Source organism: Paroedura picta, chromosome 8 (assembly GCF_049243985.1).
Source record: "Paroedura picta isolate Pp20150507F chromosome 8, Ppicta_v3.0, whole genome shotgun sequence".
Taxonomy (NCBI): Eukaryota; Metazoa; Chordata; class Lepidosauria; order Squamata; family Gekkonidae; genus Paroedura; species Paroedura picta.
Genome location: NC_135376.1, coordinates 27,420,451 through 27,447,977, shown reverse-complemented (window position 1 = coordinate 27,447,977; position 27,527 = coordinate 27,420,451). Strand labels below are relative to the sequence as shown.

The following is a 27,527-nucleotide window of genomic DNA, read 5'->3' as shown; positions in this document are numbered from 1 at the left end:
GCTTCTACCTCTGTTTAAGAACTTAGCTATAATAAATAACAGAGAGCTGACTGTGCACAAAGAACTTTGAGAATAGCTATCGTTATCATAAGACGACTTCAAAGACCTGTGAAAACATGGTGAGCTATACAGAGTCCATTTTACTGAGCCACTGTTTGCAAGTAGCTACTTGGAACTTCAGAGGCTGATATAATCCTGCTGTGGCCCCATCTACTAGCCACACCATCTAAAGCAGGGGTAGTCAACCTGTGGTCCTCCAGATGTCCATGGACTATAATTCCCATGAGCCCATGGGAATTGTAGTCCATGGACATCTGGAGGACCACAGGTTGACTACCCCTGATCTAAAGCAGTAGACACTTTGTCCCATTTCCAAGCGATTTCTTTTCTTTGACCCTGAGGCGGAAGATTATGAGTAGGATTGAGCTGCCTAGCCCAAAACAAGAATTTTGGTTGGAACTGTATTTTACATAGCACTTTCCTGATGAGTCAGTTTGATACGTTACAACAAGAAGTGAACGCAGAGTGAAGGCAGAATGAAAAACTCTTACTATATTTTGTTACTTTGCCATTAAAGGATTCACTTTAAACTCATGTTTACCCTGTCTGATGAGATATGGAAAGGGAGGAAAAAAACGTGGTTTCAGAGTGGCTCCAAATGAACATGTTAGGTATTGCTCATATCAAGGTCTATACTGTCTATTTTGACTGGCTGTAGCTCTCAAGCTTTCAGGTACAGATCTTCTACATAGGCTACTTCCTGATCGTTATATAGCTGCAGCTGCCACAAATTGAACCCGGGATCCTCTATATCCAATAGATCCTTTACCACCAAGCCAAGGGCACTCTCATGCAGTACATTTGATGCAAACTTTTCTTGAAGGCCATTTTACATGTTCCTGGAGATCTAAAACAGAAATAGGAAAGGTGAAAGGAGGGCGGGAATAGCGTACATATTACCATTTGTTAAGTCTTTTAAGTCTGCCTTTAGAAAGAGGCAGCCAGCTTCATACACTTCTACATGAAGGTCACTAAAGAGTTCTGGCATACTACACTCAAAATATCTCAACCACTGTTGCTTAATTGAATTCTAGTTCCAGTATTTTTGACTCGAGACATTTAAGCTATCATCTTGTGAGATCCAAATAAACAAGCATTTTCCAGTATTTGCATTACCAGCAGCACGTAACATTAGGGGGAGGAGGCTGTACAGTGTAATTAAGAACTAAAAAGATCATGGGAGACTCTTCAGAGCTGGACACTAAGTGTTGAAATCAGTGATGTTTTATATTTATTTTGAAAGCATCAATTTGACTTGACCCCATTTCTCCTGCAGTGTACTCTGTAAGATGTATTTTTGAGATGGAGAACACATGCTATGAACACCAACGTTTGACAACAATCCTTTGCCACAGTGTTTTGCTTGAAAACAAGAACAACCCCAGTTGTCTTTAAATTATTTTATTCAGCTCTACAGCTTAGCTTTACTTCTCAGGTCACAAACAGCTGGATGTGAGTTTTTATTTTTTCAGAGTATGCATGCTTTTCATATCAGATGCAACTACTTTCTCAATTTTGAACACTCCTTGCAGCATTATCACAAAACACAGGGTCATTTGAAATGTACAGAAATATAATCTTATATATAAAATTTCCATACAAAAATAACAGGTATTTATTTATAAAGTGTGATACTACAAAGTAGCACTTTTCTATTAGATCAGAATCATATGCATCTATATAGCAACAGTCCTGCAAAGTGGGGAAAAGTTAGTTTCTTTGTACCTTGGTCTTCCAATGTTTCGTGCCCATATAATGTGACCACATTTTTCATATACACAGCTCAGTTTAAACATAATGCAAAATCATGACTTAAACCATGGTTAATTTTGTGAAGCCAGAATTCAGTTCACAGACAAATTCTGGTTTACTTCAACAATTCCCAATTTTATTTTCTTCTCTCTGTAGTCTAGAAGGGAGTCAAAAGGCAAGCCTGGATTAAACCAGGATGTCTGCAATCAGATATCACACAACACCATAATTAAAACTGCAGTTAATAAAACCAGCTTCAGATCCTGCTTTCCCAGACCCTAACTAAGCACAGTTAATGAAGTGGCCTGCATTCAGCCAGCCACACTAACCATGGTTCTGCACAGGCTCAACTGAGCCAATGGGCTCTCTTGTATCAGAATAAGGCTCCTTGGCACTGGAGAACTGGATGCCATCAGCTGAGCAGAGTGGTAGGATTCAATCTATTATGGAGTAATAATTACTTTAAAAACTCAAGTCTCTCTACAATAGCTGAGCAACAGAATGGAAGACAGTGGTCTGAGACTTCATGAATGGAGCATTGGAACTCTAAACAAAACTAGTTCAAAGGTTCAGGGCTGGTTGACGTTGTACCCATGTCCACCTCCTGCCCTCAGCAGCTTTCACATGAAGTTTGAGAGGTAGCTTACATAGGTCACCCCAGACTATATGACTCATTTCCACATTGCTGCTTTTCAAATAACCTCTGGGCTGAGATAGAAGTTTAAGTGTGCTTTTGGACCCTTAAGTTTGTACAAACCTCAATGAATTTTGAGAAATACATGATAGAGAGCGTTTTCACATAGTTTGGGAAACAGAAAAAGGTATGTCTTAACAGAATTTATTCCCAAGGGATAATTTAAAAACAATAAAATAAATAAAGAGCAACAAAACTGGAATCTAGAATGTTGGCTTCAAGCAAACAGCTAACAATCCTCAATTGATGTTGTTTAAACACATACATTGGCCTATTGTCATTTTATACCACTCTTACGAGTTCTCTTTGCCAATTACAGTGCTTTCAATAAAAATCTTTTACCAATTACAGTGATTTCAACAATTCAACAAAAGTAATATAATAGTGTGATCCCCCCATCTGTGGATGCTCAAATCCAAAGATTGGGGCTCTTTCTACAAACCTGAAGGAGGCCCCAAGTTTGTAGAAAAAAATGATATCTTTAAAAAATGGAGGACTTAACTCTCACAAGTGATAAAAGGATCACATGAAGTTTTGAGAAATGGATAGCCACAGTAGCAGTTGCTAGGCAACCACAATACTGTCTTCTTAACAATACTTGGTTTCTATCAGTAAAGTATGGGGAGTGCAGGTTCCATTCCAGGGCCATATTGGCCTTTGGTAGAGGACTCATTATAGCTAGGTTAGCAGCTACCACTTGGAGATTTGTATGACTCACCTAAGTCCGGCTGCTTGCTACTGTACAACAATAACCACCCCATAAAAGCCAGTGTGATGTAATGGGTAGTTTTCCCCATTCTGCCAAGAAAGTTCACTGGGTGACTTTGGGTGAGTCACACTCAATCTAACTTACCTCACAGGGTAGTTGTGAGTATAACACAGAGGATAGAAAAATAATGTAAGCTGGTTTATCTCTCCACTGTGGGGAAAAGGTAGTGTATAAATGAAATAAATAAATAATAAACAGATGAAGGTGGGGACATAGGAAGATTGGTTGATGGATGGGAAGGAGAAGGAAGCAAAGAAAAGTAAGGGGGGGATTTGCCAGGAGGAGGGAAAGAGGATATTGTATGGTGAGGGAATACAGTAGAAAATGAACTGCCCCTCTCCTTGTAGGCTCCCCACTATGCAACTGTACAATAGGACCTGGTCAAATAGCCAGCACTGCACAACTGGGACGGGGGAGGGATGGCTGAAGATGGTAGGAAGAGGCATATAAAGTTAGCCTGATTGGTTGACTACTGATGTAGCCCTCACATGTGGCAGGATCCCAATACGGATATGCGTATGGATACTCAGTTTACCAAGATGTCATAGGTTTTAACTTTTATGGGTCAGCCTTCCCCTACATCTGGGGACGGAAAACAAAGTCACACTTAATCTATAACTATTGTTCATCAAATATCTTTGGTTCAGGCACACTTAGTGATTGTGCACGAGTAAGCCTACCACTGGAGAGGTCTATACAGTTAAGAGCATCCAGGGGACATTCTGCACCAGAGCCAGAAACTTGTTCCTGCCCAGGGACCACATGCTGCTGTGCAGCAGTGTCCCCACCTTCAGTACGTCTAGCACCCTTGAAGTAGAGCATACAGTGGGACCAGAGGGAGGGTATGTTTTCCTCCACAGAATATATTGGATGAACAGGTACTTGCCATTTTGTTTTTACCATCGGTCTTCTGTACCAGCCTCACATGGGAATTCTAGCAAGCTACTCACCAGGCAATAGGGCAAGCTCTCCTCACTTAAACAGAGAATGTAGTACTGCCTTCTCCATGAGTTTTCTTCTCTCACTTGTAGATCCAGTGCACAGTGACATAAAAATGTGTCTGCTGACAAAGTCTTAAGTTTTGATGCTCAATCTCCTCAAACTTTGGGGGTGACGCATTGGCAGGTCTTACATGTGGGGATGTTATGCTTTTCAATTAAACAGAACAGACATAAGTCATGTTTGCTGCTTAAGGGTCATCTTTACCCTACAATGGATACATTTCATAAAGAATACCTTCTAAGCCACAACCATTCAGAAGGACAACCTCAGCAAACAAGGGAAGCAATTCCTCACCACATGAAAAAAAAATTGTAGACCAACAGAAGAATGACCTCCTCCTTTGATGGCCAAAGAGGTTCTGAGAGTGGGTATTCTGCTGTATGAGAGCACATGGTCCCTGGGTGGGAACAAGATTCTGGCTCCAGTGCACAGCGCCCATTGGAGACTCTTATTTTTATAGACACCTTTGACAGTAGACCTGTTTATGCGCAGACCCCATGTGGGGCTGCACAGAATATTGATGATGAATACAGGCCTTCCATTCCCCAAACCAGGCTACAATGATGCATGCATTTGCAAGTGCATCAAGGGAGGGCTTTGCCTTAAAACTGGACCATTTTGCCACTACTGCCACTAGTTTCCCTCCAACAATTATTAGATATCTTTCACAAATAAAGTTGTATACTACTCTGCAATTTCACAAAGTGAAAGAAAAGCAGAGTGTAGTAAGTGGCTCAGAATCTGGCACCAAGAGAAGCTTCAATTCCCAGCATTTACGAGTTTCATAAACATGCTTGGAAATGAATGGGCATTGCCTGCTGAATACCTCAGAGGGAGAAAGTTGAGTAAGATGTAGTGGCTTTGCTATCCAGCATAATTTCATGTCTCTCCAGAAAAAGCTCTGCAAAATACTAAATCACCACAAAGTATCTTCTTTTGTTTGTATCATGGGATTTGATTTTTTTATGGTACAGAATTTGAGCGTCTATGGCTGTGTATATATAGGAAACAAGCAGACTTGTTTCATGAGAAGAACAAAACCGAAATGAATGGAAACTTGGCAGGACACTTGGTAAAGCACCCTAGAGAGAGCAGTCACAGTTAGTGGGATCAGATTTCCAGAAATAATGGCATTTCTTTAAATTTAGCTTCATCAGAGACTGGAATAGAACAGACTCCAACCTTCCTCTTGAAACATACAATCTGAATCCAAACCAGTACTCCTTGTCTGTTATCTTTCGTTTCAAAGGTTTTGTCCTAGATTACACCAGATGTTGCTTATCAAAGATCCAATAAGAAATACAGGTAGCTATGGGAACATGAAACCATGTTGGGAACAGTGGAAGTTCATGAATCCACAATACACTTTGGGCTAGATCTATAAACACAAGTGGAGTGCCACTTCAGGTGTGTGTTCTGGGAATGTATGTGTGAGGAAATTCAGTTATAAAACTTGAATATTATTTCCAACTTGAGAGCACACTTAAGTGATATAACACTATAAAGAAAATTCACAGCAAGATCCAAGCATTTGCACTTGGACATATTCAGGATCAACTAGCAACAAGCCATCAATTTTTCAGAAAGCTACTTGTAGCTACTTTTCGGGGGGGGGGGTAACGTAGAATGTATCTGCAGATATACAGATCAAAACAAAAAATTAAAAATTATTTGCATGGCACACAGGGTAGAACTGTGCATAGATTCTTGCTTGTTGCATGCAGTGTGATCAGTTACATAGGACAGCTGTTTATGGAAGAGGGTTGCTGAATACTTTTCTTATCTACCCTCCCCCATTTTCTCACTTGCTGCAAGTCCAAATGACACATAACAGAGGCAAATCTGGTTTCTTTAGATTCAGGCATATCCAATTTATGTTATGAATTGTATTTTTGCAGGTTGCAATGTAAAGAGTTACAGGGGTGTACAGATGGGATTATTATACCATTTCCTAATAAAACCAAGCCATGTAGGCTCTTTTCTATTAGCCGTACTCACTTCCCGAAATGGGGGAGAAGGGCCAGAAAGGGGAACAACAGCCAGAAAGAGTACAAGCAGCAGGGTGGATGGGAAAGAGATGCTTACAACCTGTATGCTCCTCTTACCTGTATCCAGAAGAAAATGCACACGCCAATCCAACCTACGTATCAGGCAGACTCATTTAAAAGCTTTGTCAAGTATAGCTCAGCCTTCAGATTTCAAACAGAGGCTAAAGAGCAGATGAGAGTTTGAATGAAGATAAACGCTGAGCCTCTCCACATGCCCCATTTTCTGGCCCAGTAAGGTCAAGTTCAATTAAAGCTCTGTTCTGACATAACGTCTGGAGCTTGCTCAGCTCTGCTCTCAGCGTTGCAGAAGTAGAGGTAAGAGAAAGTCCACTTGACAACTTGCAAATCTCATATAACTATGATTTTTAAAATTGATGCAAGGTACTGGAAGACTAAAAACACTTTCCTAGAGTTGCTCTTCTAGATATTAACACTTACCTGTAAAAATTCACTGAAGAATGTAACGAGCACACAGAATATGAAGCTAAAAGATGGCCTTTTACTTCCCCAAAACTAGATGACAATACTTTCTGATCAAAATGCTTTTTTAAATAAAAAAATGTCTCGGAGATTACAAGTAATTATGCTTCTTAAATTATGGTATTAAGCACCAGCAAATTAATAACATATTTTCATGCTTTTACTTATAAACCATGGAGCAAGTTTTCTTCTTAGCAGTGCATTAAAAGCATAGATGGAGTTACACAGCCATAATTATTTTAAAACCTGAGATCAGATCAGTGGCAAAATTTCCTTTGATTCTTTAAAAAGTTGTTATTGGTTTTGTGTAGAATTTTTGGAATTACTATTTAAGAATATAATTTTATTTCATGGTAATTAAATTACCTAGGTAATAGTAGCACATTCTTAACCTACAATTATATAAAACAATACAGCCTACAATTTTATTCCCTGTAATCAACATTGTTTATAAAAACCAGGTAACACCACAACCCAATTAAAATCTCAATATTTAAAACTGGTTACATTTTAATATATTTATGCTTAGGGATGGGCGTGAATCTTAGGGATGGGTGTGAATCTGCTCATGAATTGAAATTCAGGCTGGACTTGGGCCAGTTCAAAGTTTGCAAACTGATGTTTGGGGAAGGCTATTCAGGGCCAGCCATTTAAGCTGAGCAGCTGACTGGTGGACCTACAGAGCTATTAGGTTTAAATGGCTGCAAGTCATTAAACTCCTTGGTTTTGCCAAGATTTCAAAGCAGAGGGAAGCGAAAATGACAAGTTAAATGACTGCTGTGACCAGGAGAATGGCAAGCTGCAGCCGGGAGAAAGGTGGAGGTCCCTTCCAGGGTGGCCCCTGCCTCCTTTCTCCCAGTGGTGGCTTGCTGCAGCCAGGAGAAAGGGGGAACTGAACTCGCTGGCTTGGTTTGGATGGGATCCTTTTGGGTTTGTTCTGGGGCCACCCAAAACCGAACCTGCTTTTTTGGGATTCATGCCCATCCCTGATTGCCCCACTGCTTAATAATGGCAAGTAGAACGGATCTGCTGAAATGCTAAATTTCAAGTTCTTAAAATGGAAGAGCCTCCAAATTGAAATATATTTTCCTGAATAAATCTGTATAACTATTTCAGTAAACAGCAAGCTGATATCACCAAACATGCATCTCAATAGCCTCCTAATATTATTAGACTTGGAACACAATATTTTGCAAAAAAACTTAGTATTGTCAAAGCCCGTGAGATAAAAAACATCTTAAGTAATGAAGGACCAGCTAAGGAAGTAAGACACCATATTACAGAAACACAAGCTATGCACTTTACTTACATTCTTATCAGATCTTTCCAGAAAGTGGGTTTTTTCCTTGGTTATATGTAAAAAGGTCATTCTAGCTGTGGGCTCAGAAAAGGTGAGTGTGGAGCTGTTACACTGGCCCTGTGACAAAGTTGTGCTGGGGTATTACATACTGTTGACTTGCCCAAGGGGGTTCCCAGTTTGCCAGGCAACATAATTGAGGCTGATAAGAGACTGGCTCAAGTAACTACCGGGATCCAGCAGGCGATATGCAGTTTTATGGCCCAGTAGGCCCCAATGCACCAAACAAGCACAGGGGATACCTTTACCTTTTTACCTCTCAAACTGAGAACCTGCTGTCCAAGACTACAATATATACACAGCATCTGTCTACCTTTCTTCAGAACCTCCTATCCAAACTAAAGAAGACCAACAAATGAGAGCCATGCTGTCCCTAGGCACTGGATACAAATACCAATGACTCAATATATTTTCATCCTAGACTGTCCGCCTGCCTGTGTGGAGACTTCTCCACCCTATTCTACAGGCATGAATTCAAGAACTGGATTTTGCCCAGGATCATACTGGAATAATCTTTCCTAAATCTCAGACATACAGCAAAAGGGGAAGAAAATTGCATAAAGAACACGAGCTCACACTAAGAGCACAGGAGCAGCATTTTGTATGGCTGTTTTCTGCCTTTATTCTGGTGAAGAGTGATCATCTTCATCCTCATCCTCAAATGAACAAGGAGTTTCACCACGTGATTCTGAATAGCGTGATGCTGCACTGCTGGACTGCTGACTGCTGGGGGCCACAAGGTGCCCTGTTGCTAAGGCCACTTCAGCATCCAGATATAGCCCTGGATTTCCACTATCAAAAAAAACATAAAGTTAATTATCAGAACTCTCTCCGATTTAACAGCTTTTAAGATGTGTTTTATAAGGTGAAATACATTAAACTCTACAGCTATAAAATTTCATTTATATAACTAGCTTCAAAGCCCATTCCTAAGAACGGGCCTTGAAAGGGTCCCCTCCCCCGGCCAGGCAGCTTAATGTAGCTTTGGGCGGCAGCTCGCAGCCAGATCAAGTGGGGCAGGCGGGGGCTGGGCAGTTCGTTAGCAGGCCAGGGGCAGAACTCCTTAACAGTCAGTCAGCAGGCCGGGAGGCCCTTGTTAGCAGGCCCTCTACCACGACCCTTTGCCCAGGGCCCTCTCCCCTTACCTTTGCTGACTGCACCCTGATTGGCCCTATTCCAACTTGGACAGCCGGACACATTCCAGCCCCCTAGCTGTTTCACAAATATATAGAGGAACCATAGATAAGGACTCCACAATACAAGTCCTGGTAGATTATAGCATACATGATGGGAGAAGCTTGGGCTTGATTCACAGATATTTGCCACTTGTCAATTTTTAACTCAGGTGATTATTTCTACCTTTTCATGAAAACAATGAAAGCTAATGGGATGTAGTATTGAATTAGGAGTGTTTACTTGAAGAAGGAGGAGTTGGTTCTTATAGCCACTTTCTCTACCCAAAGGGGTCTCAAAGCGGCTTACAGTTGCCTTCCCTTTCCTCTCCCCACAACAGACGCCCTGTGAGGTGGTAAGGCTGAGAGAGCCCTGGTATTATTGCTAGGTCAGAACAGATTTATCAGCATTGGGGCAAGCCCAAAGTCACCCAGCTGGCTGCATGTGGGGGAGTGCAGAATCGAACCTGGCTCGCCAGATTAGAAGTCTGCACTCCCAACCACTACACCAAACTGGTGCTCCCATGGCATTTTCCACTCTGTCATGGCATTCACAGTGTGAACTTGGGTCAGCCATTATCCTCCAGCCCAAACCAGAAACAGAAGAGGACATATGCCACCCCTAAGCCCCTTAGAAGACAAGCAGGGAAAAGAAACCAAAACCTATTCCAGGCAAACTTCCACATACAGAACATTCCAATGACTTAATATCACCTCATACATAACATTTTTCAGAAGAGAAAAAGTTTGCACATTCTACTGAACAGTCAACAGACAAAGGGTAAACTGGACAAGAGAGTGAGGAACAGGATGTAGACAAATCCAAAAAAAGTGCAAAGGAAAATATTTAAATAAAAGTATGGATAAAGTGGCAGATATGTTTCAAAGTCCTCTTTGGGGAATTTTGAAATCATACACATGTAAATGTTACATATGAAACAGAGATTGAAGAAAATCCATGCAATGAAATTAATCCAGCTTCTCTTATCCACAAGAAACATTCATATATGTATGGTCCACAATTCCCCTGAAATTCGCAAAACAAAGAGGAAACTGTATTCAAATTTTTAGGGAACACAATCCTTAAAGTCTTTTTTTTTGCTCTGCCTAGATTCAACATCCTATCCAATTTTAACTGATAAAGGCTGAAGCTCACACATTTGTCCTCTTAGCAGGTTAAACAATTAGTTTTGCAATTTCTTGTTTAAGGCCTCTTTCCCCAATCACAATGCAAAACATGCTTAATTATCCTTAAATCTAAATGCACATTTCCTTATTCGCAGTTCAAAGATAGATCTGGAAGCATACATAAAAGGCAATCAATACAGATGTAGTCAAAATGAGCCTTACAAAAGATCCACTTAATACGGATTTGTTAGTATTTAGTAAGAAATGAATGGTTTGGGGAGGATTTTATATAGAGCTATTTCAAACCAAATGACAGGAAATTAGCATATATTTACCTTGAATTAGAAACAGCAGAATCACCAGCTGTATCAAAAGGTAAACCTACTTCAGTAGAATTGAAAACCATCCCATTGTTCACCCAAGATATTCCTGCAGAAATTTCTAAAAGAAAATATACAGTTAATTACAATGCCACATACTATGCTAATCATTTAGATAAAAATAAAGCGTACACATAAGAGTACAGCCATTCAAACGTCAGAGGTATGCATTCTCTAAGTAGAAAACTGAAATCTTAAAGAGATTTCCTGAAAATTCCAATTTCATAGAATCATAGAATCATAGAGTTGGAAGGGACCATACAGGCCATCTAGTCCAACCCCCTGCTCAACGCAGGATTATCCCTAAGCATCCTAAAGCAGCAGTCCCCAACCTTCATCTGGTCGGGGACCGCCTCCGGGGGTGGGGGAGAGCCAGCGGCCCGGCTGCCGCAGTTGCTCATAAACGCGCATGCCCAATTGCTGCACATGCGCGTTTTGGCCACCAGGTGGCGCTAACACGCATGAGCAGAGTTGCAGCACCTACGCGTTTTGGCAGCCAGGGCCGCAAACGTGCATGCGCGCCAGTTCACGCATGCGCGTTAGCGTCGCTGGTGCGCCAACTGCCACACCGGCTGCCGTGCCGGCCTCTTTCCCCCCCTCTCGCTGCAGGGGGGGAGGCAGGCGCGGCCGCTGGTACCGGGCCGCGGACCAGGGGTTGGGGACCCCTGTCCTAAAGCATCCAAGAAAAGTGTGTATCCAACCTTTGCTTGAAGACTGTCAGTGATTTCATTTTATTCTGCAAGCATGGCACAGAATCTGTTAAGACTTGAAGCTGAAGTGTTCTGCAGCCCCCTAATTTCTAATTTCTCTCCTACTGTATAAACTGTGTGCAAAATATTCAGAACCTTTAAGTAGGAACCCCCTTTCTAAAAACTGTTGGTAGCTGCTAGAAATGGCGTCAAAGGCTACCATGGTGCCCATGACTGCTAGGTTGGGGATTCCTGGTGTACTATCTTTATAATATAGTGTAACTTTCTGTACAGGGTGTAGGTTACTATCAGCATTACACGGCAACAAGGTTCAACCATAGAAAAATAAAATTTTGCATGAAAGCAGGTTTTGTGAGGCTAGATGAATTAATTAGTTTTACACATGAGCCTTCCTTTACAAACAAGCAAGTAGACTACTCAGATCCAGGTATTCACCAATTTGAATTCACACATAGGTCTGCTGCTATATTTAATGTGTTTGTATTCCTTCCTTCATTTTACTATGATTAATAAAACGCACTGAGCATCTCAAGTCAAGCGTGGCTTTTGAGTTTGAATTAAAGTGCTAGAATGAGGAAGTGAACAATGTATGAAGTTCAGAAGACAAAAACTCTCCACTTTAACATGCCCTACTTCATCATGGGAAAACCCCTTTGAGGACAGAATTGCACCATAGAGCCAATAAGCTGAATTTGGAGAACTGGCACAAAGGATCATTTGCATAGGTTAATAAGGAAGTAATGAGACATAAGAATGATTAAGTTATCTGCCATCATTGTTGGCTCACAATTTCAAAAAAGTCAGGAAACAAGGAAGAACCAACTTTATGGTTTGTCTAACTCTTTCAAGAGCTGCCATATCCATTGTAGGAAATTAATACAACACAGTTGTGTTTGTATAAATGATTGTTCAGCATTTGAGATTGCAATAGCTTATTCACTACATTCAGGAAGTATGTTGCCTATTATATGTATACTAGTAGATAAAACGGGCTCTAGCGTGGCACGGTTTGCGGGGGAGTAAGCGGGAGGATCCTGGAGCCACGAGGGGAGAGAGTGTGGCTGGCCCCCCCCGCCCCCCCCCCCCGTCTCACCAGTTGGGCTTACCTGCTGGACCAGCATAGCCCATGGAGGGCGAGCAGAGGTTAGGGATGTGGGTGGAGGCGGTGGCACGGTGTGTCCTCGAGGGCAGGAGAAGACACAGCACAGTCAAAGAGCAGGCCGCGGTGCAGCCACAGTCTGCTTGGTCGAGCAGGAGGAGAGAACCCAGGGGGACAACACAGGCGGTGGACGCTCTCAGCACCATCCTGCGCCATGGCCCAGCAGTGAGCCATCACTCCCGCACTCTGTGCGACGCGGCTCAGCAGAGGCCGCTGCAGCGGGACAGGGCGGAGAGCGGGCGCAGTAACAATCTACTTCATTCTACTTTTGGTGGCAATCTACTTCATTCTTAGATATCATGAATAACATTCTATTCCCTCCATGACATTGTTCATCAGCAAGGGTGCTTCTTTAGTTCTTTTATGGTGGGGCAAACTAATTCAGTTCAGCAGGCACAAGACAAATGTACTTGCATCTGTGTAGTTAGGTTATATCAGATAAACCAGTCAAGTGAGGGAGATGAAGCCTCTGCTACTGGTTCTGCTCACGTCAATTTCCTAGACCTGTTACCTTCATCACTACCTATTACAAACGTTTTGTCAGAACCCTTTTTCTAAATTCCCATACTAAAATCTGCAGTGCCATTCTGTACATGACTCTTTAAACATTTAAGCACAGCCTTAGCAGTAGGGATTGTAAGCCGCGACTTCTTCGGGTAGTAAAAAGTTCCAGCTCTTCAAGACTGCTCACAATCACCCATACATTTTCTTAAAACAACGATGTAACAATATAAAGCTAGCCAACATAGGCATGCAATCCTTCTGACTTTCATAAATCACTTAATACTGTTTTATTCTCTTGCAGCCTGACATCATTAGAAAATACCTCACTTAAATGAGGTTTAATGACAATATGTTAAAGCCACAATTGCCTTACCTGTGACATAGCTTTCAAAAGCTTTTGGCACCATGGATTTAGCAGTTCTTAAGTCTTCTGCTGAACATTTGCCTGCCTCTAGACCAAATGACATTCCCATGTGCTTTAAAATTTCAATGTCATCATGGATCTCAAAGGTATTATCAAAATTAAAGAGGTATTCATATCTGCAGAAAGAATAATATCAAAATGAGACTATTTCCTAAAGTAGTCTAGTTCTATTTTACAAATTATAGTGTCAACAAGCATCCAAATTCAATTACACACAGGAGATTACTTCTTGAGAAAGGTGTATTTAAAACATAGCTTGGTTCGACAAGAGTTTTGACTGCATTTGTGTAACTGGCACCTCAGCAGGGTTCAAATTATTGTATTTCCCAATTAAAGCACTTTTTCCATGCAAGGCAATAGGAGTCCATAAATTTCTCCTTCATTAAACAGATTCAAAGGTGAGGAAAATCTTGCTTAAGCCAGAGCCTTGTACTAAACCCAATGGATTTAAAAGGTCATCTACAGCCTTGTCACAAAAAAAGTTTTGTCTTTCTTCTGCTTTTCAGTCCCACGTAAATATTACTTTGTTCTGGTTTATGTTAACTGAAAAAATAACAAACTTCACTTTTTGGGGGGTGGGGGTGGGGATGAACAAATTAAGAAACTGTCTAGTTTTTTCCTTAGCAGGACATTGTTTACTAATATGAAAGTACCTTTGTTCCCAAAGTATAGTTACTTAGTACAGTTTTCTTTCTGTAAAAGTAACAGAAGCCTGTTGATCTTGCCTCAAGGTGATGTTTATCTTTACTTCAGCTAACAATACATACTAGGGACCAAAATACCAATAGGTTCCCCCCCACACACACACACACAGAACTTTCTGATTTGAAAAAATACTTCCATGTGCTGTGAAATAACAACAGCCTCCTGATTCTATTCAGAGAAAGATTACCTAGTAAAACATTTCACAGGTAAGGCACATTTGCATCTAAATTTTGGATGGAAGGGACTAGCCAAATCATCCTTGAGCTTGCAAAGGACAAATTTTGCAAAGTTCACCTGGAAATGCAGACATTTTGCAGAAGATAAACATGCTTTTCTTCATGAAGAGTAACCCCCACTCACTTTTTTAGATGCTTTGCGAGTGTTAGCCTCTCTGCTAGTTGGTTGCTTTAGAAATGCCCATGGGTATTGGTCATTTTATGAATAACTAGCCGAAGAGCCCATTGCAGGAGGAAATGCAGCGAGCGCTAGTAGGGAGTGGGTGGTTGGGGGGGATGATTAGGAGGTGGCGAGTTCATGGGGAGGCTGGTGCCGGGAAGCAAGGAGCACTCTCCCACTGGCGAGGTGTGGGCATGGCGTCCCCGGGGATGTGGGTGGATGGACGACCTCTGCCATCACGCTGCTTCCACCACCATTGTTGCAGAGGCGCTCCCAGGGCGTGCAAGGCAGAGCAGCAGGGCAAGTGCCCGGTAGAATGGCATTGGGCAGGCTGGCAGCTGGGCAGCTAGGCTGGTGGCGGTGCGACTGCAGCACTCAGTGAGGCGGCAGTGGGCTGTAGGAGCGGCAGGCTGGGTAGGGCAGGGTGGATGGTAGTGTGCGGGGTGCCGGGAGGCGGCGCACAGCAGTGAGCGGTAGGTTGGGTGAGTGGCTTGTGAGAGAACACAGTCCTGGGGGAGGGGGGGTTTCACGGGCTCAACCAGCGGCACAGAGGTGGCCAACTGAAGGCTGTGGCAGTCCTCTGGCAGCAGGGCTGGGAAGGGAGAATGGTGTTATGAGTGGCGTGTCAGTGGGTGGAGAGACAGAGGAACCTCCAGCCGTTCAACCTACTGGGTGTTCGGCTGGGCCGCAGGTGGGTCCTCAGTGGGGCCCCCGCTGCGTCCTGACCGCTGGCAGCCACTGGGTGGAGCGGCAGAGATATGTGCCCCCTGGCAGCCAGGCTCATCAGCAGCCAGGCTGCTAGGGTGTGTGGCGAGCGTAGCGTTTGGCCCAATCAGTCAGCCACACCCTGATTGGCCCGTATTCAAGCTCGGACACCCCGGACACACTTCTGCTAAAGGAGCAAAGGAACCATGGATAAGGACTAGACAGATAAAACTACTTACTGGTAATTTGTACCTTTTAACTTGCATTTATATGATTGGACATTTGTTCTTTATATTAGGAATAGGTACTTACATGCAGAACCATAGGATTGTGGTTTTTAAACATTTAGAATTTCTGAATGTATAATTATTAAATTATATACATGATCCTTTATACATTAAGACAATGTGCCTAGCTATATTTTAGTTTTGCTTTTTTGTCTCAACCTTTTTGGTTACCTTCCTCATGTAGGGGTGTGTTTTCCTACTTTTTTGATTGCATTTATCTTTAGAAAATCTGAATGACAACCTGGTGAAGCTTGCAAACCTTTTTGGTCTCAACAGGTCATCATAAGTAAAAATCAGAATTCTGAGCTACAGTTGTATAATCAGTATGTTTGGACTGCAGACTAGAGGTGCCAGCAAACATGCAGGTTAAGTTTTGAGGATGTTCCCCCAAAATATCTTCAGCAGTGAGAATGCCAGAGATGATACAGCAGCAGGTGTAGAAGCTTTATTTGTAAGGTGGGTTGCCTGTAAGCTGGCACAGCCAATGTGCTTGTACTAGAGAACATTCATCTCACCACAGTTATATTCTTGGGATACAAAAACAGCTCAGATGCACACAGAATTTACTAATCTTGTGTATTACTAGAATATGAAGCTGTTTCATACTGAATCAGACCATAGGTCTATCAAGGAAAGAATCTGAAGAATCAAAATCACACAGAGCTAGAAGAGACCACACAAGGCCACCCATTTTAGCCGCCCACCTTCTCAGGGACTTAAAAATCACATTCTCCTGACAGATCTGTATTGTGTACTCAAGATTTGCAGCAGGTAGTGGTTTTTTCATCACCTTCCACCAGATCCTTTCTTTAAAGCTGGATTGAACTCGAGACCTTCTACCTGCTAAGCAGAGGCTCTACTATTCAGCCACAATTCTTCTCTTATGTCAGATGTTCTCCTTTCAAAGTTATGAGTTTATATGTTGACTTAATCATATCTAAGGTTCAAAATATAGTGAAAATTAAACTGAAAATTAAAAATACAGCTTTATAAGGAACAGAACTGGTGCAAATTTTTCAAGAACATTTGGACTGCTTGAAGAAGCCCTTTTTAACTATACTAAAAAAAAACCTTGTCTACATATTTTATTTTTTATCTTTCACAAGGAAAAGGTTCTTGTCTCCCTTAAAGCTGATCAAAATAATCATTTCTATTTTCAAGTCTACCTTATGTTAAGAAACTATGTCTTGTGACATAATTTGTAAGGTACTAATATTTTACTGCAAGTCAAGCAGGGATAACTAGCATTGTGCCATTTTCACATGCTTATGTGACTGTCCTTCTATGTGCATTCTCAATTCTCCAGTCTCATCTTCCTTTCTGAATAACTGTTTTTTCATCAGATATCGCAAGTGGGAATAGAATTCATAGATTATGGATTACTAGAAGGTGTACCCCTTCAAATCTGTTAAATGGGAACCTGCTATAAATCCACTGACTCATGTATACAAGCATTCCAACTGCTGCCAAGAAACGTGTACCTCCCAATTCTTCTATGAACTTTCCCACTGCCAGGCAGATATGAAATCCACCCAACATCATGAAGAAATCACTGAACGTAGGACTTGCTTCTGCTTGTTATCCTAAGTACATTATTTGCAATGACAGGACTGTATGTCACAGTTATGTGCTTCTGCTGGCACTTGTCATCATTTTCAAGATTCATTTCAAAGTTTCTGCTGCAACCTGTAGAAAATCTGGCAATTCATGTGCCAGTGGAAGATTTTATTTAATATTTTATTATTGCATTTTTATACTGCCCTTCCCAAAAGCTCAGAGCAGTTTTTTTGTTCTGTTGGCAAACTTGATCCACCAAAATTTTGGAATTCCAAGCTGCCCACATGGTTTCTTGTTAGAATAGCAGTTTTGGAAATCGCACAATTTTTGAAGATATTTAAACATTCAACTCTTCTGTATCTTATGATATCATTATATTTGCATGAGCTCTTGGACATTTGCATGAGTAGGTGGCAAGAAAAAATGAAGACTAAATGTGAGAGCTACATTCAAAATTAATTGAATTCTTTTTTTTTGTCAGAAGTTTCCCAGACTTCTTACAAAGTAGACTGAATGTTTAAAATGCATGCTTCCACATCACACTCACTTGTCAGGAGAAATGCTGCAATCTATAATTGTTCTTTTGCTTGTGTTTATTATTAGAAAAGGCAGCTGTAAGGTAGAGTTCAAAGATGGAGGGCTCTGATTCTGTTGCTCGTTTTGTTGATTTCTTTGTACCAAATTTTTGAAAGCAATTTGCTGTAAAAAGAAATGAAGCTGATCAGATTTTAACATGCCTAACCTTTCCTAGGTTATTGTCTCAGAATGTGATAAAGCTCATGCTGAGTAAGTGCAATGATCCAGCAGCCCAGCAACACTGGATTTTTAAACTATGGAATGTCAAAGAAGCTGTATATAAGTTAATTTTTAAAATGTAATTTCTTAGGGAGGTGACAGGTTACCTGCAATAGAAGCTCTTGCAGCTGAGCTCTCTTCTGTTTTATTTGTTCTATACGTCGCTGTTTCTCAATCTTCAGAATACAAAATTAAAAATACAAAACAATACACAGATTAATGCCGAACTTTTATTTTATGAGGAAATCACTTGTTTGGAGGAAGCAAATCACAGCACATACAACATACATTGCAAAGATGCCAGCTACATTTAGATTCTTTCAGAATCTCATTCAAATTCTTTCAGAACCCTTTATAGAATAATAGAGTTGGAAGGAACCTCCAGGGTCATCTCACTTGGGTTAATACCAAAGTGCGATAAATGCTCTATTTCATCAACATTGTTATTCTAAAGCACTACTCCTGTATCATAAAATGTTTTTAAAATTAGATTTCAGGTATTTCCCTTTTTAGCTGAACAATTTATATGCCCCACCACTCCCTTACCTCCAGATTTTGACATTCTTGAGCTGAGTTCGTAGGAAGACCTATCCATCTGATTTCTTTTTTTTCCTTTGAAATAATGTTCATTGCCATCAATACATTGAGCGCATCATAAACTCTCCGTCTAATATTTTTCTGATCGTAAGCCTGATAAAAATACAACACTATTATGTATATTTCAACCTAATACCGATATAAAAATGTTTAAATTTCTTTTTTTTTAATGTATCAAGGCATGAATTTTTCTCTGGTTCTCATCTTCGGAAGACAACAGGGTACCATTATTATGACTAAAACTACGGACAAGTTTATGAAAAAATTAAAGCATTCACAAAGTTAAACTTGCATTCTAGCTCCTCTCCCCTCCTCCTACCATATCTAGGTCAGCCTATGGAAGAAATAAGAGGTCTAGATTTATTCAATAATATCAGGGTATTCAATAATAGCAGAGTCCAAACTTTTTGGACTCAAGACATTTATGTAAGCAGAGGGCAATGACTTTGCTCCTACCAGCTGTAAGAGATGAAAGTTGACTTTGTAAAAATTTCTACATGGTAATATCAAAAATTTAAGAATGCATGTGAAAATTATACATGTCTCTTTTGCCACAATAAAAATAATTTGGAAATCCACATAAACTTTATATAGTGAACATATTTTGTACAAAGAGTATTCTTATTATGTATACAGTGTCCCTGCCCCTCCTAATTTTTATTGAAAGCTTGAACTGAGCATATAGTGAATTTACTAGACTGGTTAGCTCTAAGAATAGAATTTTCAACTTGCTTGAATACAGACTTGTTAGAGTACTGAAGTGTTGCAACATGCTACAGTTATACACAGTTTAAAGTCTATCTTTTTATTAAAAATTAAAAAGAAATTTGTGAACAGACTGAAAGATCAACAGAAACATGCTTTCATATATTGATAAAAGGTAAAGGTAAAGGTATCCCCTGTGCAAGCACCGAGTCATGTCTGACCCTTGGGGTGACGCCCTCCAGCGTTTTCATGGCAGACTCAATACGGGGTGGTTTGCCAGTGCCTTCCACAGTCATGACCGTTTACCCCCCAGCAAGCTGGGTACTCATTTTACCGACCTCGGAAGGATGGAAGGCTGAGTCAACCTTGAGCCGGCTGCTGGGATTGAACTCCCAGCCTTATGGGCAAAGCTTTCAGACGGCTGCCTTACCACTCTGTGCCACAAGAGGCTCTTTCATATATTGATAGTAAGCAATAAACCATGACAAGCTGAATGTGCACAACTCATGTTACTTAATAGAGAATATTAGGAACTAGGATAAACCTCCCTTTTAGCCTGTCTAAAGATCAGCTCATTCTGGAGAGCTCAGCACATGGGAATGAAGAGATGAGGGCATGGGCTCTTCTGCCAAGGTTGAGCAATAAAACAACGTGGTTTTGTTTTCCTCTCAACCACTTATCTTTTCCCCCTTCAGAAGCAGGCTCACCTGGATGCTCAAGTCCATTGACACAATGTAAAAGAAAGAAGGTGCATGCTTCCTACCTTTATTCAGTTTCACCTCATCAGAGTAAAAATCTACCCAAAACAAGCCATGGGGTGAGGAAGAGAAGTCCAGACTATGGGCATGCAAGAAAATACATGTTTTTTTGTTTTTTAAAGTCAGGTCAATTTGACCTGAAAGTAATGATATTTACTGATATCCCTGAATCCCAATACCAGTATGGTATTCAAATTTGGTAATATCTGGGAACACTAAATTTTATTTGGTCCCCCCCCCCGATATACCCTATGGGGTCAATTAAAATGAATGGGAAATCTACCTTTGGATATATTCAATGGTCAGGGGAGTGAGGTAGAGGCACCAAATTTGCAGCATAGCTGCTTCAGCCTCTCCTCAAAGAACCCCCACTTTTCAAAAAGATTGGGCCAGGGGTTTAATTCTATGGGCACCCAAAGAAGATACCCCCAACTTCCATTGTATGGGGGGGGGGTAGCAAGACAACACAAGTCCAGCAGAATATCCCAGAGAATCTCTACAATGTTGCAAGGCTAGAAGCAAAGCTAGTGCAATGTGCCCAGCAGAACCAGTGCCAATGTGGCACTGCCAAAAACTAACAGGACTAAGGTAAAAGCAGAGAATCCCTGAAGTAGAATCTGGGGGAGGGTGGATTTCTGCAAGGACAGCAGAATCAGAACACTATACTACTGCCCAACAGCATAACCCAGCGCCAACCTACTAGTGGCCAGTAGCAGAACCCTGTCAACAGGACCAATGTCAAGCACAGAATCACAAGCCGACTGAGTAGGGGTTGCAAAGACAGCAGAGCCAGTGCAATAGTGCCTAGCAGCACAATCCAGTGCCAACACAACAGATCTAACCAATGTCATACCAGAGAATCCCAGCAGGGTTTTTTTTTTGGTAAGCAAAGGCAAGAGAAGACCAGCAGAACACTAAAAAATGCAAATCCAGAGAAACTTTATACACCATTTCCCAAGAGAAGACTTCAGAAAGTGAGAGGGAGGGTCTGTGTCCATCATGATCCTCCTTTCTCAGCAGAAGCAGTACACATCAATCACCATTACCTCAGTGGAGGAGCCATAGCCTAAGTGCTGCAGTTACCCTTCATTACGGGCTCTCTCCTTTCCCATCTCCCACCCCTACAAAGAAGAATGTTGCACAGAAAATTAGCTTTATTATCTATGGTGCTCCTGTGGGTTCTGCTGGTTTCTGTTTGACATGCAGGTCTTACTAGCCTACTCTATTCTTTTAATCTCCATCAATATGAAGAACAGTTTCCGTGCTGCTCTTTTCATTCAGCATGCAATTTTGATTTGTGGTGGCTGATAATTTGGTGGGTGATCTTTGCATACTACATTCATCATCACCCTATGTTTTACTTCTACCAAGGTTCTGTAGAGGTATTTTGGTTCAGCTGGATTCAGAATGGGAAGCCAACAACTTGCCAAGTTGCAAACATGCAATGCAATGCCTTTTGCAAAAGCATTACAATGATTGTATCCAAAGCACTACAGCTCCGCCTAAGGCACTTTTGCCATTGGGCTGTGGAGGTGCCTTTTCCCCCTCCCTCCTGTTGCCCTGGAAACCAGAGCTAAGTTGGAAAGATCCCTAGAGGACATTGAACTGAAAGTCTCTACCAGCCCTTTAAACCTCTCTATCTGAATATGCCCAGGGGAAAAGTAAAAAAAAAATGACGATTTGGGATCACCTATACTGGTAGCCAATCAGATTATCTGAGCTGTAGTCGGGTTAAAAACACCCCCAAAATACTAGGCTTGGATACAGCCAAATGCACACCCCTAGTCCAGAAATGAATATATAACTATCATGTGGAAACATTCACTGAAGCTCTACTGCTACAATCATCTTGCTGAACTGTTACCAGAGATTATTGGGGATACTGTACTCTGGGCAATACAAAAGACAGCGGCTTGTAAAGAGCTCTGGCATGCTTATAAATCCTCCTCTCCCCCATGTCAATATGCATCAAGGTGTTTTCAGGCTTTATGGAGACCAGCTCCTATGTTTCCCACTGCCTGTATCCTGACAAAATATGCTGCAAGACTTCAATTAGAATTAACCAGCCTGATCATATATTCTGCCATAAGACTTCTGGCATGAGTGTTAGGACATCTGTGTCTGTATACCCTCACCTCACTAGTTGCCTTGCAGTTGCCGTGACACTACAAACCATGGGATCATCCTGACTAGTATGTTTGTACAACTGTAACAGCAACAGTCACTACTGATATACGTATCTTACTCATGTCATTCTAAATGGTTGCCCTATTTGGAGGAAATTTATAGAATCATAGAATTGGAAGGGGCCATACAGGCCACCTAGTCCAACCCCCTGCTCAACGTAGGATCAGCCCTAAGCATCCTAAAGCATCCAAGAAAAGTGTGCATCCAACCTTTGCTTGAAGACTGCCAGTGAGGGGGAGCTCACCACCTCCTTAGGCAGCCTATTCCACTGCTGAACTACTCTGTGAAAAATTTTTTCCTGATATCTAGCCTACATCGTTGTACTTGTAGTTTAAACCCATTACTGCATGTCTCTCCTCTGTAGTATTAAAGCAAATAATTCTGCCTCCTTCTGGCTTCCTATAATGCTGTGACACAACTTGCCCTTGACCCAACTCATGAATAATTACTATATCAAACTACCCACTTCATTTTGTGCTTAAGAAAGTTGACTGCATCTTGTCAGGCAGAACAAAAAAAAGTATGTGTTGCCATTTACTTACTGAACCTGTTGCCAAGTGACTATTACAATTTGTAAACTCTGATACCAGCTCATCTGCAACTTCATTATACGATGTTGTTCCTTTACGCTGGACCTTTTCACATACTTTCATTGAAAAATGCCTTAGGCCCTTGCCGTTCTTATCTCCTTTTTTACTCCGTTTACTGTAGAAAAGACAAAAATCAGATTTAAGCTAAGCAAACAAGATTAATAACTGAATTAGTGGTATTTGAAAGTGTGGTACTTGAATTTTTTGCTTTAGTGGGAAAATGGTAACATGAATATACAGAATAACAAAGCCAACCACATTATTCCAATGTTATCTTCTCTCTTTTTTCATAATACATATGACTTTTAATGCACTGAATTCTTCAGAAAGTTAACTGTAAGATTCTATATTTCAAGAACTGTCCGCAGAGATGGGGTGTTTTCAGCTGTGGTATCTTGACCAAAGAATGGAGTCTGCCTGATGGAGTCTGGAGTCTGCCCATGGAGTCTGCCTGATGCTTACTCAAAATTTCTTTTTAATTCAGGTTCTGAACTAAGAGGTTTGAGTTCTTAAAACTGTTACAGTCTACTCGAGAATTGTTTTATGAGCTCAATTTAGGATGCTAAATGATTTTGTGCTCTAGCTTAAAAAAAATAGCCAGTTAATTATTTTATGCTGTTTTATGATATTTTCTTTAGTAAACCTCTACGAGCTGGCTGCCTGTAAAGGCTACATGCAAGTGCTCTAAATAAATAAATATATGTGCCCAATTATCCCACAGAATTAATTAGACTGACGGCCAAACTGCTGTTTTCAAAGACCTGGGGTCCAAGTTCTCTGCAGCCACACAGCAGCTGTGAGGAACACGTTCTTAAAGAAAGCGATAAAGTGCTCAAGTGGACTCAGACTGCTGCCCCACCCATTTTCCCATGTGAAAGCCACACTAAGGTGGCGGGGGTAGTACTTCCCCAATTTTGTGCTCCACATGGAACAGCTGTTAGCTAATTAGTAGGTTAGTACCCAAGGTCAGATCTCTGGCCAAGTAACTAGGGCCAGCAGTGTGAAAGAAAGCAGCAGGCATGTCTTATGCCCACTGCCTGTTAGATCTGCACAGCCACCAGCTATGTCCAAGGTGAATCCTTGGGAAACCAGTAGTGCTGCTGGGACTAGGAATGTGCCTGGCCATGTACAATCTTCACCTCCCACTCCCAATTTATCTGGAAATTAGCCTTTTCACAGGAAGATGCAACAAAAAGCTTGCCTACCCCTGCTCTAGACAGATGATTTAGAAGGGATTTAGAAGTAAGCAAGTTTAAGAGACAGTAACGTTTCTTCCAATAGAGCAGACAACGCTATTTCTACAGAGAAGCAGAATCAGAGATAAAACTGTCATTTTATAATCCTATTTTAAAGGAGTTCGTGAGCACATTTACTCATTTACTGCAGCTGATCTACTATGAAGCCTAATTATTATCAGGGGACTGCCAACGGGAACATATGTAGCTTATTATGAAACAACTACCTCAGCTGCCAGCTTATTTCTGAGTTCAACTGATGATGCTGGTTATAACCTTTAAAGCCTTTCCAAGGCCTGGGACCCACATTTCTGAAGGACAGTGCTTGTTATTTTAGTTTTGCTTTAATTGTAATACTTTAATTACTAAACACCACTTTGAACCATGATGATAGGTGGGGGGAAATATTTCAAGAAATTAATGTATAGTCCATCATTCTCATTGAGACTCAAGGCAGATTAGATTAGAAAAACAAGGTTCATTACAAATCAACAGCAACACATACCTTTCTGAAAAATCTGTTTCCATAAAGTCTTGAGTTCGTTTTCTGTCCCTTTGAATATATTAAAAGAGTCAAAGCATTAGAATGTGTATGATTAAACAGTATTATATATTTTTAGCCTTATTTATACTCTGGACAACAGAGGTGACTGAGACTGGGAAAGGGCAGCTATGAAGGAACTACTTATTAAGTAATCAGGCGTTAAATTTTTCCACTCTTGTTGGAGCTCTCCCCCCACCTACTTTGCAAAAGCATTTTATCCATACTTTCATAATTCCAGAAATTAAACCTAAATTTACAGAAATAGTAAGGACTTGTTTGCACTGAACAAACCATCCTGATTATTCCCCTTACCTAAAGTGTCTTGCAAAAATATCCCCCCCCTCAGGTGTTTGCCTTGTTTTGTCACATTACAACCTAGAACTAAGTTGGGTGGGGGAAGGGAGGGGGGTTAGCACCATTTGATTCTCACGACATGCCTTCAGTTTGAAGGTGTAAAAGATTTGTTATTGTGACACAAAGAGTACTCCAGGCAAGAACAACAAAATCATGACTGTGCAAGTATTCGTCCGCCTTGCTATGACACCCCTAAATAAGATCTGGTCCAGTCACTTAACTTCAGAATTCACATAATTAAGGTCCACCAATATGCAATCCAAGTGGCACATGATCCGCCACAGGTTGTCTGTATAAATAGACATGTTCTGAAAGGCCCCTAACTCTTCGGCATCACTAAGTGCTGTAACTTGAAGATCAAGGAGCATGCCAACAAGTCAGAGACAAATTGTGGAGAAGTACAGATCACAGAAGGGTTATACTTGAATATCCCATGGAGCACCATTAAATCCATTATAACAAAGTGGAAAGAATATGACACTACTACAAACCTGCCAAGAGAAGGCTCCCCCCCAAAACTCAGACCAGGCAAGGAAGGCATTAATCAGAGATGCAACAAAGATACCAAGGATAACTCTGAAGGAGCTGCAAAGATCCACAGAAGAAATGGGAGTATAATTTAAGCCACATACTCTATGGAGTGTGGCTTTATGGGAGGGTGGTCAGAAAAAATCCATTATTAAATAAAAGAAAAAGACCAAGACGTTTGAAGTTTGCCCAGCTACATGTGGTGGACTCCCCAAACACATAGAAGGTTCTCCAGTTAGATGAGAGAAAAACTGAACTTTTTGGCCAGCGTGGGAAACGTCATGTATAGTACAAACCCAACACTCCCAAGAACACCGTTTCCACAGTGAAGCATAGTGGTGGCAGCATCATGCTGTGGGGATGTTTTACATCAGCAGAGACAGGACAACTGGTCAGGATTGAAGGAAAGATAAATGGCACTAGATACAGGGCAATTCTTGAGGAAAACCCGTGTCAATCTACCAGAGATTTGAGACTGGGACTAAGGTTCACATTTCAGCAGGACAATTATCCTAAACATACAGCTAAAGCAACAATGGAATGGTTTAAAGCCAAGAATGTTAATGTCCTGAAATGGCCTAGTCCAAGCTCAGACCTCAACCTGAGAATCTGCGGCATGACTTGGATTGCTGCACACCAACACTACCCCATCGAACTTTAAGGAGCTGGAGCAGCTTTGCCTTGAAGAATGGGCGAAAATCCGAGTGGCTAGAAGCAGTGAGGCGATTGTAATTGCAACAAAAGGTGCTCTGCAAAGTATTGACTTTGGGCGACGAATACTTATGCGTAGTCATGACTTCTGTTTTTCTTGCCTTGAGGATTGTTTGTGTCACAATAAAAAAGGTTTTGTACCTCCAAAGAAGCAGGTATGTGGTGAGAATTAAATGGTGCTGATCCCCCCCCCAAACTCAATTTAGTTCCAGTTTATAATGCAACAAAAAAGGACAAACACCAAGGGGGTTGAATACGTTTGCAAGTGACTATATATATAAATCATGTAGCTTAATAAAGCTTGACCAAAGTCAAGCAGTAACATGTCTGCACACAAGAGTCAAAAGGTCGCCAACACACTGATGAGCCAACTCCCTGAAAAAAATAAGGAAACCTGAAATAAGCATGCAAGAATAAGAAATGACAAATAGGTTATTTACCCTGGGACCCAGCCAGTGGCTTCTATTATGTGTGTCTGAGTGACCATGGCTGGCACTGTGGTATATGAATTTCCAATCAGAATACTTCCTGAATTGGACGGTCTTTGAGATGTGCTTATAATCTATGAAAATTAAAAATAAAGCAAATTAAACTTTGCAAAGTATTCTGCATTCAGATGCACAAATAAAATCTAATTTGAACATAAGCAAAAACAAATAATTATAAGTAAGAATATCACCACATTGTCTCAAAGGGAGGTAAATAATGGGACAATAAGTAACAGCCTGATGTCAAAATTCCAGGTAAGAAATACAAACCTCCATTAAGCATTAACTAACAGGACCTGGTAGTAAATGCATGTAGGATTTGTTCACTTTGACGGTTTAATGCAGAGTGGACCATTTATTCCTACACACGTATATAACTTAAATATTCAGGAGAGAATTCTGTAATTCACAGAACGTTCTTGATTTTCAACATCAGTGAAAGCTACGGACAACAAGGTTGCCATTTCTGCAAAGTATTCTGCATCTATAGTCCACTGGAACTGGAAACACTAAGAGGTTTTTGGGAAGACCATAATAAACATGGAGATGTTGTAAGATCGTGTGAGTAAGCCATTAGATTTAGTCCTTACGTGGAAAATATATTTTCTTGTTTTCTTTATTACACTTTACAGTCCACAAACAGCATGATTTTGCAGAGCTGGTTACACCCGTGAGGATCTCTCTTGTGCAATAAAGTCAGTGTGTGATCATGAAGTTAGCCAGATGCTGTTCTATCAAGAGGACAC

At 41.1% G+C, this 27,527-nt stretch overlaps 1 protein-coding gene across 4 annotated transcripts in view; it reads right to left on the bottom strand.

Annotated features, from left to right (window-relative positions):
- Positions 1–1,445: 1,445 nt before the first annotated feature.
- The window catches only part of TFDP2 (transcription factor Dp-2), a 39,328-nt gene continuing 13,246 nt past the window's right edge, over positions 1,446–27,527 (bottom strand). For all 4 annotated transcript variants that reach the window (XM_077348776.1, XM_077348777.1, XM_077348779.1 and 1 more), the window contains exons 5-13: positions 26,734–26,855; positions 24,662–24,709; positions 22,874–23,036; positions 18,631–18,774; positions 18,192–18,260; positions 17,837–17,988; positions 13,589–13,755; positions 10,798–10,903; positions 1,446–8,954 (exon numbers count right to left, since the gene is read on the bottom strand). In XM_077348776.1, the coding sequence (XP_077204891.1) occupies positions 8,783–8,954; positions 10,798–10,903; positions 13,589–13,755; positions 17,837–17,988; positions 18,192–18,260; positions 18,631–18,774; positions 22,874–23,036; positions 24,662–24,709; positions 26,734–26,855 (1,143 nt within the window). In that variant the 3' untranslated portion in view covers positions 1,446–8,782. The remainder of the gene's footprint in view (positions 8,955–10,797; positions 10,904–13,588; positions 13,756–17,836; positions 17,989–18,191; positions 18,261–18,630; positions 18,775–22,873; positions 23,037–24,661; positions 24,710–26,733; positions 26,856–27,527) is intronic.